Here is a 12,182-nt window from a genome sequence, read left to right as displayed (position 1 = left end):
AAAAAAAAAGAAAAAAGAAAAGAAAAGAAATAAAAATATACATTGTTATTACAATGTAATTTAAGAATTAAGTCCTATAAAATAAAGTAAAAAACTAAGAAAAAGTGTATATACCTCCATGTACCATGTGTATTGCAAAATACCTCCATGTGCATTGCAAAACATTTCCAAAGAGAACATCTCCTCAAGAGACCACTATTACATGAAACAATCACCGCAATGACAACCGCCAATCTTAACAATGAAATTTTTTATATGCATAACAAAAACCCCCTTTATTAAATCGGGTAATTCAACCCTCATGTATTTTAAAGTGGGCAAAACATGTTCTTCTCATTTGGTTGTGCAAATGTGAAAGCATGTCATCAATTAATTTGTAAAGAATGTGGAATGCTTTTATGTAATAGTTTTGCAACGTATGAAATTATGGCATATTCAATCAATTTGCAAAGCACGATCTTCTTAAATATCCATTCTTCAATTAATTTGCAAAGAATGTGTCTTCTAGAATTCAAGTGCAATAACGCAATAATGTGTCAAAAAAAAAAAAAAATGTTTTGACATTAAGAATTTAAGATTTTAAATATTGCAAATTAAATAGTAATAACAAAAAGGGCTAGAGAGGTAGAAGAGGAGAAGTCATTTTAATTTGTATTGATTTTTAGCTTTTTGCAAAGAATAATATGTGATTTTTTTTTTTTTTGAAAAGAATAATATATTATTATTTGAGCTTTTAAATACTCCAAGTAAATAGTAGTACACTTTTTTTTTTCCAAAATTGTACTCATTAAGGGAATTAAAATGTAATAAGTAAAATAATTTAAAGGAGTACAGGAGGAGTCATTTGTAACGTATTATTATTTTAGGATTATAAATGTATTGCCGAATGTTTGATATGATGTGTTGTGGACAAATTGTTACTTGCCATGTGGTACTATTTGACCACATTATTCTAAATAGATAAGAGATTACGCCACTTGTCATCATTGTGTGCATCCACCAGTTGTGGGATCTAATTTTTATAATATGCTAATTGCAGACATATGCAATTTTGGGAATATATAATTACTTTGTAATTGTGGTATAATGTATAATTTGCCTTCTAAAATTTGTTAAAAATAGTTTGCTCTCCCTAAAAATTAAAAAATTTCTATTTTGTTTTTTTCATCTTTCTATCTCTACCAATATACCATTCTATTATTTTAGATATGTTTGACTGATATTATTCATTTATGAGATGGTCCATAGTTGTGACATTGTGTTATAGTGTGCTATGTTTTTCTAATTTCTTTTTATGTACAACTAAACTTTTTAAATTTAAAATAAATTATTCAAATTACTCATTATTTTAAAGGAGATTATCATGATAATCAAAACTCATAACAAAATTACTTTTGAATATTAATCAAATAATTGATAGGCATCTTCAAATGCATAGACAAGATTTTGTTTTGATATAAATACAAATCCTCACTTCCAAAATAATTACTAAATACTAACTGAAACAAATATCACAAGAAAGTTATTAGAGGGGGAGAGATTACTTGTGATGGGAACTAAAAAGTACAACACCAAAACGTATTAACCCAAAATAGAGTTATAAAAAACACAATGATTCATTAACCTAAAGTGGAGTTGAAAGAAAGAATGAAAAATTGAGAGAGAGAGAGAGAGAACTCATTTATTCAAGAGAGAGAATAACAATTTTATAGAAAATAAGATTAGAAGAAAAAGAGAAAAAATAAAAGATGTATTAATAAACACTAAATTATCTAAGTCATGCTATATAATAAAATAATATTATATTCTTATATATTATCTCTATAATGCAATAGGATAACATCTATAAAATCAACGAAAACGGGAAAAAAAAAATTAAAAACACAAAATTAAACGATATCAACCCAATGTAGAATTCTAAAGAACACAAAAATTAATCAACATAAAGTAGAGATGCAAGATAAAAGAAATCCACCAAAAAATGTATTTTAAATTTTTTTGAGAGAGAGAACAGAGAGGATGAGAGAAATAACATTTTTCTATGCAAAAATTATTCATAGAATGAGAGAGAGTATTGCATATTTATAGTAAGAGGGTAGGAATAAAAAAAAGTCAAAAGTAAATGAAGATAATGGGATAGAGGAAAAATGATATTAAGTTAGATAGTAGTGGAGAGATGAAAAGGTAATAAGGACATTCTCTCATACAATTTTCTCTTCATTTTTCTCTCCGTCTTTTTCTATCTCCTAACTTTCTCGTTCAACCAAACGCACTAGGTACCAGACCAAATACAAATTTGCCACACTAGCAAGAGAGAAATACTTTGACCAAAACAAATAATGCGTCACAACACCTTACAAAAGGATCTCCCCTATGCCTATTGCAGCACTTGATAAAAATAAGGCATACGCTTATATCTATGTCTTCAAAGTCGGCTAGGTTAAAAGGTTTCAGAGCACCGAAGTCCGCTAAAACACATTAAGCATTAGCTATCAACTATCAAGGAGGGTTCCAATATGTGTAACCCAACTAAGGTGTACGTGTTGCACCTTTAGTTTATTCAAGCCACTTGTCAAAACACAAAACATTAGTATTCATGAATGCATGTCATCAACTTCTTCTAATTTTTTGGAAAATACTTAGATAGTCCCGGAGTAGCGCTCCTGAACTATCTAAGTATTGCCCTATTTTTTGCTAAATCATTATTCATGAAACAAGAGTTTCTTTCTTTCTTTTTCTTTTTAATTTTTTTAATTTTTTATTTGGTAGAGTTTCCACTAATGCTTTCTAGCTAGGCCCCCCAGCCCTGGCATGTCTAACTTGTTACGTGAATTAAACGGAGAACAAGAAGTAGCGGATACTATTTTTTGATGAACAGTAAGTAGTGGAACCATGCTCATGAAGATACTTTTTTTTTCGATAATTAAGTAATGGGTTTTACTAATATATGTCTTTAAGGCATACAAATGTAGGACTATTTGCATATTTACTCTATTTGTTTGCTGAATCATGATTCATGGAACAAGTGTTTTTATTTTTTTATTTTGGGTAGAATTTCCACTAGTGCTTCCTAGGTCCTCAGCCCTGGCATGTATAACGTATTACGTGAATTAAACGAGGAACAAGAAGAAGTAGTGGAAAGTGTTTTTTTAATTATTTATAATTAAAAACTATTTTTTAATGAAAAAGAAATAGTGGAAACGTGTACACGAAGAGACTTCTCTTTTTAATAATTACTTAATCAACCACGAAAATACATTGGCAATGCAATTATTTCGCCCACGTCGAGAGAATTTTCTCAAACATGAACTATAGCAATGATAATATATATTGGCCAATTCAAATAGAAGATGATTAGTACTAAATGCTAAACTAAAGACCAGGCAGTACCTTTTAGTTTTTAGAAAAGGTAAATCAAAGGCCCAAAATTTTGTATTGAAATTTCTCAAAGTTTTTCTCTTCTAATATGATTGGGATTGACTAATTGTATGGGCAATGGAACCATGAAGTGGTGGAAACATAACCACAACCACAAAAGGGGGCAACCGAGCAATGTAATAGTAATATAATTAGTTTAAAATTTTTCAAAAGTAACTTTCCAAAAGTTAAAGCAAGAGGATAGACATAACTTTTCCAAAATTGAATTGACGCCAATTGGATTACACAGCGTGAAGACATATAAGTCAAAATCCTCGTAAAAGTAAAGGATTATCCTTGCTTATATAAGAGTGAAAAACATATAGTTAATTTAGACATAAGTTATGGCGTCCTCTTTGTATTATTTAAAATTTGTGTACTTGCTTTCGTTTCTCTCAACATTTCATCTTATTGCCACTCGCTCTTTTTCTTCTGTGCAGCCTCTTTGTCGTGGTCATGAAAGGTCTTACTTGTTGCAATTTAAGGACAGCTTTGTCATCAACAAGTCCTCTTCTTCTGAACCGTGGGCTTATCCCAAGGTTGCATCCTGGACATTAGAAGGAAACAACAATGACTGCTGCTCATGGGATGGGGTAGAGTGTGATGAGTTCACGGGCCATGTGATTGGCCTTGACCTCAATAGTAGCTGTCTCTACGGTTCCATTAACTCCACCAGCAGCCTTTTCCATCTTGTTCATCTTCAAAGGCTTAATCTTGCTGACAATCATTTTAAATACTCTCAAATCCCATCCACCGTTTCCAATCTATCTAAACTAACTTATCTTGATCTCTCTTCTTCTGCATTTGCTAGTCAAATCCCATTAGAAGTTTCACAATTGTCCCAATTGTCATCCCTCAATCTAAGTGGAAACGCTTATTTAGAACTCAAGAAGCCTAGTTTGAGAAGTCTAGTTGAAAATTTAACTTGCCTAGAAAAACTTGATTTGAGAGAGGTGGAAATAATCTCCATGGTGCCTAATATCTTGGCAAATTTGTCTTCTTTAACCTACCTCAGACTCCGTGACTGCAAATTGTATGGGGAATTTCCAGTTGGCATCTTCAAGCTTCCGAATTTGCGAGTTCTTGATATGCGGCAGAATGAAGGTCTCACTGGCCATTTGCCAGACTTTCAATGGAGTAGCACCCTTGAGATAATGAATCTCGCAAAAACAAGTTTCTCAGGTAAGCTACCTGCTTCAATTGGAAACCTTGGGTTTCTGACTACAATTTTAATATGGGGTTGCAACTTCTCTGGGTTCATTCCATCTTCACTTGGCAACCTCACGCGTCTAAATTCTCTGGATCTTTCATATAACACCTATAAGGGACGCATTCCATCTTCCTTTGGAAACCTCATACAACTTTCTTCTCTTTACCTTACCAGTAATGAATTCACTAGTCCAATTCCATCTGAGCTTGCAAATCTGACACAACTAACTGCCTTGAATCTTGGTGACAACAAGTTTGCAGGCCGGATTCCAAGCTCGATCTTTAACCTTACAAATCTAGAATTTCTTAGTCTTTCCAATAACTACTTTTGTGGCACTGTGGAGTTTGACAAGTTTGTAAAGCTCCAAAAGTTAACTACATTGTATCTATCTAATAATCAAGTATCATTACTTGAAAGTGAAACCAGTGCCAATAGAACCCTTCAAAAATTTGTAGGTATAGGATTATCTCAATGCAACTTGAGAAAGTTCCCAAATTTCCTAGCAAATCAAAATGAATTGGAGTTGCTAAACCTACAAGGCAACAATATTCATGGTCAAGTACCAGAATGGGTTTGGAACATGAGTAAAGAAAGTCTAAAGTCTATCAACCTTTGTGACAACTTTCTTACAAGCCTTGGTCAACATCCCATTCTTCTTCCATGGACCAATTTGGCCATTTTAGACCTTTCGTCTAACAATATCCAAGGATCGCTTCCAATTCCATCATCTTCCACTTTGCAATACCACGCATCACACAATTCATTCATTGGAAAAATTTCTGAGTTGATTTGTAACCTGAGTTCTCTTCAGGTCCTTGAGTTGTCCGAGAACAACTTAAGTGGTACGCTTCCTCAATGCTTGCACTGTTTTGGTGATTCTTTGGTCCTATTGGATATACGAAGGAACAAATTCGAAGGAAGCATCCCACAAACTTGGGCAAATGGAAGCAAATTAATGGTGATTGACTTCAGCCAAAACAAATTCCAAGGGTGGTTACCAAGATCTTTGGCTAAGTGTGTAGCATTGATGGCTCTTGATCTCAGTAATAACCAATTCAATGATACTTTTCCCTCTTGGTTAGGAAACCTTTCAAATTTGAAGATTCTCATTTTGCGGTCCAACAAATTTTATGGACCAATAAAGGTTCATAGTGTGACTTATGAGCTACATATCGTTGACCTCTCATACAATAGTTTTACCGGAATGTTGCCAGTAGAATTATTTCAAAATTCAAATTCTTCCAAATTTGATTGTGCATACCACTTATCATATATTCAAGTATACTCATCTTTTAAAGCGAACCTCAGATATCAGATTTTTGAATTTCGGTTTGAGTATAGTTTCTCAATGATGATGACAAACAAAGGAGTGGACACAATTTATGAGAAGGTTCAAGAAATTTTCACAGCCCTTGATTTCTCTAGTAATAGATTTGAAGGAGACATTCCAAAATCAATCGGAAACATAAAAGTACTTCGTTTGCTCAATCTTTCCAATAACATTCTCACTGGCCACATCCCACCAATATTGGGAAACCTCGCAGAGTTGGAATCGTTGGACCTTTCTCAAAACAAGCTCGTAGGTGAGATTCCACAACAGCTAACACAACTGACTTTTTTGGAATCCTTCAATGTTTCTCATAATGATCTTGTGGGGCTTATACCACAAGGGAAACAATTTAATACATTTCAAAACAGTTCATTTGAAGGAAATTCAAAATTGTGTGGAAACCCATTGTCAAAGAAATGTAAGTATATCGAGGCTTTACCACCTTTATCTTCAACCTCAAAAAAGAGTCAAGATTCAGGGTCGCCCCTTCAATTTGGTTGGAGAATTGTTATGATAGGCTATGGATGTGGACTAATTGTTGGGGTGACTATTGGGCATATTGTGATTGAAAGGAAACATGATTGGTTAATGAAGACTTTCGGAGTGAGGCAACTGGTACCAGGAAGAAAGGTTTGAGGGAGGACACATTAGAAATTGAATTTTATATATATATATATATATATATATATATATATATATATATTTTGCTACGGTTTGTTGGTGTGTAATGTAATTTTTTTTTTTTTTTGCTTAGGTTTGTGGGTGTGTAATGTAACGTGCTCCTACCTTTTTCTTTACTGTTTTGATGTACGTTGGATTGAGTAGCATTAATGTATTATATGTAAAACGTAATAGTGACTTCGGTTATTTATGAATATGAAAGGCAGCTAACTTCATTAAGAGGTCAAAGAATAGTTGGATATGTACTCACATTCAAACCTTTTACCCTTGTCGTAAGAAGGGAAAATTAACCAAAAAAAAAAAAAGTTTGTAAAATCGAAGAGGACGACTATATATGCAAAATAAGATTTGTATAAAGTAAAGCAAACAATCCAAACTTTCTGACTAAAATTAATCCGAAAGGGTTAAGGATAGGAAAATATAAAAGTTTAAATTATTATATATATAAATATATAAAATAATTTAATAATAGTACTCGTCTACATGGTCAAAATCAACTTATTATCTTTCCATCAATCTCAATAAAATATTTATTATTATCCCTTTGTCTTATTGGAAAGATTGTCATCTTTATTAAATGGACAAAAACAACACTTATAAACATGTTTCCCTCCTCTTTGGTCAGGGCAGAACAATTTACTAAATATAATAATTTTAAAAATATATCCTAAATTATTACTGTATTAAAATGACTAGATAAGATTTGCAATTCTTATAATAAAAAATTAGACTCAATGTGGGTTGGGTGCCTTACATCCAATCAAATTGCAGTCTTTTTTGAAAACCTATCCACATTTTTTCAGTGATGAGACAAGGTAGGGCACAACAATATATATTTTTCCTACTTTTATCATGATAAATACAAACCAATACTCTTATTTTATGTTGAGTAATAGTTCAAGTGATTAAAAAAAGAAGAAGAGTAATTACATTCTCTTCCCTTGAAGTTTGAGGGAATGGCACTCCATCCCAAATTTGAAGGGAAAAAAAACTCCCCTCCCTTGAGATTTGAGGAAATTAAACACTTTCACCCTTTTGTTTATATTAGTAATGAAATATTCTAAATTTTTATAAAAATCTCTTTACAAGAGTTTAACCATAGTTAGTAAAAAAATAACTGATAAATTTAGAACAAAATTGCAAAATTTATCAAGCACCAAAACACTTGCAATGACAAATCTCTCCATAACTCATTGAAAAAATAAAAAGAAAAGAAAATTCACACTTGATATTTTAAATACACTTTAATTAAAAATTTAAAATAATGAATTTAAATTATAAAATAAAATAATTTTGGAAACCTATAAGGGCAGGTTTAGTAAATAGCATTTTTAAAATTAATTTAACAAAGTTTGGTTAATTAGATGTCAAAGAAGGAAATTGTTTTTTCATTTCAAGTTTGGAGTGGAGTATCATTTCCCTAAACCTCAAGGGAGCTTGTTTTTTAATTAGCCACTCAAAAGCTATTATATATATATATATATATATATATATATTAGATTTTAGTTCAAGAAATTTATTTTGGGATTTTTCTTTTTGTTTGAAAGGCCTCAATATATTGTTAAGTGGACCAAATTATAGACCAAAATTTAATTTTATCAAGCATATATATATATATATATGTATGTATGTGTGTGTGTGTATATATATATATATTTCAGATTTTAGTTCAAGAAATTTATTTTTGGATTTTTCTTTCTGCTTAAAAGGCCTCAATATATTGTTAAGTGGATCAAATTATAGACCAAAGTTTAATTTTGTTAAGCATATAAAAAAAACCTTAGGGTGGTCACAAATTTTTTTTAAGAGTAGGAAAATATAAAATATAAAATTTTAAATTATTATTATTATTTTATATATTATTTTTTTTCAGATTAAGGTGGTCCTGTGACCACCCAGGCCTCAACATGCCGCCGCCTGCAGCATCGACGGTCCAATACGAAAACGCAAGAAAACGCTTTTCGGGCCCAAAACGCAATGATGACTTTGTGCCCCAAAAAGCTTTGACCTTTTGCTGGGTTGGGCCTTTTGAAATTGCACAGTCTCACTCTCAATGACCGTTAGCTAGGCCCAACAAAAGCAAAGCTCAACCCATGGGCTTACTAAAATGTGAATGTCCATTGTATAGAACCCAGAACTCAACCTTAAACTTTACGTATTTACCCCTGGATGTATTTCCCGCCAAAGAGAGAGAGAGAGAGAGAGAGAGAGAAATAGTGTTATTTATCAGTATCAGTGAATGGCGCCCACAGCAGCTTCTGCACCCGATACCATCGAAAACAATCTCCAGGTACACTCTCCGATCTCAGTATATTTAAATAATCAAATTGAACGAATGAGATTCAATCAGATTTTCGTTTAAATAAATATACGATATTTTTCTCGCATTTTCTAATCAACCAAACAAGGGATAAGTTCTCTCTTTTTATTTTATCACTTTTGTTGAAAGCAAATGGAGCGCTAATATAAAATTTCGCCACAGCCATTCTTTGTTCTTCACAAAGCATCGTCCCGAAAATCCAAGAAAAGGTCAGTTGGAACAGGTAAAACCCGAAGGCGAATTCATCTATCTCTATCACCTACTAATAAGAATGAGAAATCCGAAGAATGCGTTGAACAACATCTCTTCAAGCACTTGCGTATGGAAGCTTTCGAGCTTGTTTGGTCGAAAATCGACTCCACTATCAAGGTTTCGGAATTTTGAACCTAACATTTCCATTTTAGAGCATTAGATTAAGGAATTTGTAAGCTAACATTTTAATGTTTTTGAGAAATGAAGAGTTCAACTTTAACGTGCTTGATATCACAAATGATTTGGTTTTTTTAAAATTTTTTTAATTTTCAATGTGCGCGTGCGGGCGCGCGCGCACACATATATATAGTGTTTATTATACACTACTTGTTGCACACATATTTACATACCTAGAAATTGCACTAAAATCGTGACTTCAAGTTATGATTTTAGAGCAATTTCCAAGTACGTGTACAACAAAGTATGTGCAATAAGTTTTTCCCTATATATAAGATGTCAAATGTTGGTTTCATTTCCTTCACTTTTGTTAGTGACCAGAAAGAATCTTGATTTATATTTGCAGGATGTTTTGAGGGGTATCAATACTAATGTATTTGATCAAAATTCGTCGCTGGGTTTGTGAGTCCTTTAATACTATCAAATCATTTGGAACACCTGGTCTTGCTCAAGCAACTCGGGCTTTTCCCATTGTAACTGATGCTTCTTCTAAACTATTGTTCACGGGCCTGGTTCTAACAAGTAAGATCTTGTTTATTTTGGTAATCAAGTTAAAGTTTGGTTACAGATAATGGTAGTACATATCAAGTAGATACTAGTAGCATGTTCGGCTGTTGGATGTATATGTATCAGGACTAAACCCTTCATTTGCGTTCTTTGTGCTGGTTGGTATAGTAGCATGTAATGATATCTGTCTGAATTGCTTTGATGGGGATGCAATTTATATATTGTTAGACACACGATTTGTATTGCTCACTTATATATTTGAGTATATTCAAACAGAAATGATGAATACACACACATACGTATATTCTAATAAGCAGTCTAAATTGATGATTGGCAGATAATATGGAGTTTGTTGATGATCTACTGACATTTGAAGAGGTTGGCCTCTGTTTGAAATCTCATGGATGCCATTTGGCTAACCTTTAGTCCCAGGACTTCTCAGTCAAGAACGGGATTGGTGATTGCCTCAGCGGTTTTTTGAGACAGTTCTTAATGGCTACTTTGGATATAAGTACTTACGTGTAGACATTCCTGCATAAAATGCAAGTTAAGTTTTTTTTTTTTTTTTTTTTTTTTTTTTTGTAAAAGGGGTTTTTTAATTCTTGTTTGAAATGTTGCTTTTATGCAGGCAGCCGATATGTCCATCTTAGCATCATCATGGTACAGAGAACAAGAAAACAATAATTCCCCAGTGGTTGTTATCATAGATGATATGGAACGATGTTGTGGGTCTGTCTTATCTGATTTCATCCTTATGTTGAGGTACTCTACTGCATCTTGTCACCCGGGGCGGAACTACGATCTGGGTTCTCCCCCCTCCCAAAAAAAAAAAAAAAAAAACTGAATTTTATGAAATTAGCTATTTTAAATTCAATCACTCGAGTTTTATAAGGAAGTCATGAAAGAAAAATATAAAGACAGTAAAAATGTGTAATATTGATTAATTTTAGTATAAAAACTCTATTGAATTCTCTGACAAATTCTCATTGTTATTTATGTAACCTAATACGAAATTTTGATTTTAGTCTCGGAGCAGTGCTCTAGGACTATCTAAGTATTGCCCCTATTTTCTTTGCTAAATCATGATTCACAAAACAAAAGTTTCTTTCTTTTTGTTGGTAGAGTTTCCTCTAGTGCTTTCTAAGCCCCTAGCCCTGGCATGTATAATGTGTTACGTGAATTAAATGGGGGAACAAGAAGTAGTGGAAACGTGCCCACGAAGAGACTTCTTTTTTCGATAATTAATTAATGAGTTTTACTAATGTATGCCCCACACTTATATGCCCCACACTTAGGGCATATAAGTGTGGGGCCCACCTCTTTTGTGAGAGTCAAGAGCAATGCTTCGAAACTATCTAAAAATTTCCCCTGTTTATTTTTTTTTTTTACTGAATCATGATTCATTGTGTTATGTGAATTAAACGGGAGAACATGAAATGGTGGAAACATACCCATGAAGAGACTTTTTTTTTTTTTTTTTGATAATTAATCAATGGGTTTTACTAACATGCTTTTAGGGCATACAAGTGTGGGTCCTACCCCTTTGTGAGAGTTAGAAGTAGCGCTTCAGGACTATCTAAGAATTGCCTCTGTTTTTTGGTTGAATCATAATTCATGACACACTAGTTTCTTTTTCTTTTTTTTTTTTTTTTTGGGTAGAGTTTCTACTAATGCTTCTTAGGCCTCCCAACCTTGACATGTATAATGTGTTACTTGAATTAAAGGGGGAAACAAAAAGTAGTTGAATTGTTTTTTGATGAACAATAAATATTGGAAACGTGCCCACAAAGAGACTTCTTTTTTTAATAATTAATTATTGGATTTTATTAACGTATGACCTTAGGGCATACAAGTGTGGGGCCTACCCTTTTTGTGAAAGCTTAGAGCAATATGTTAGGACTATATAAAAATTACCATATGGAGTTTAATTTTGAGTCACATGTCTTGAATTTTTTCCTCAATTTTGATGCCAAATGTGGGGATGGCAATAATAGCACTCATCTACATAGTCAAAATCAATTTATTATCTTTCCATCAATCTCAATAAAATATTTATTATTATCCCTTTTTTTATTGGAAAGGTTGTCATCTTTATTAAGTATCTGTTTGGATTGGGAGTCTGCGTCCACATTTGGGAAATTTCACGTTTTAGTTTTAGTTTAGTTTAGTTTAGTTTGTTTTTTTTTTCCCCCTTCCTGCGGCAGCTTTTAAGGGGACAGAAGTTAATGTTCACCCACTAACAGCACTGTTCATGATACTGTTCACACATTGTTCACGTACTTTTTCAT

The 12,182-nt window shown here is 32.6% G+C and overlaps 1 protein-coding gene across 1 annotated transcript; it reads left to right on the top strand.

Annotated features, from left to right (window-relative positions):
• The first annotated feature begins 3,761 nt into the window (after positions 1 to 3,761).
• On the top strand, positions 3,762 to 6,612 carry LOC142620317 (receptor-like protein 7). The gene has a single exon (XM_075793707.1). The coding sequence runs from the start codon at positions 3,762 to 3,764 to the stop codon at positions 6,591 to 6,593; it is 2,832 nt and encodes a 943-aa protein (XP_075649822.1). The 3' UTR covers positions 6,594 to 6,612.
• The last annotated feature ends 5,570 nt before the right edge of the window (positions 6,613 to 12,182 follow it).

Source organism: Castanea sativa, chromosome 12, assembly GCF_040712315.1.
Source record: "Castanea sativa cultivar Marrone di Chiusa Pesio chromosome 12, ASM4071231v1".
In the NCBI taxonomy this organism is placed as follows: domain Eukaryota; kingdom Viridiplantae; phylum Streptophyta; class Magnoliopsida; order Fagales; family Fagaceae; genus Castanea; species Castanea sativa.
The sequence above is the reverse complement of the archived record's forward strand: the minus strand, read 5'-3'. Positions and strand labels throughout refer to the sequence as shown.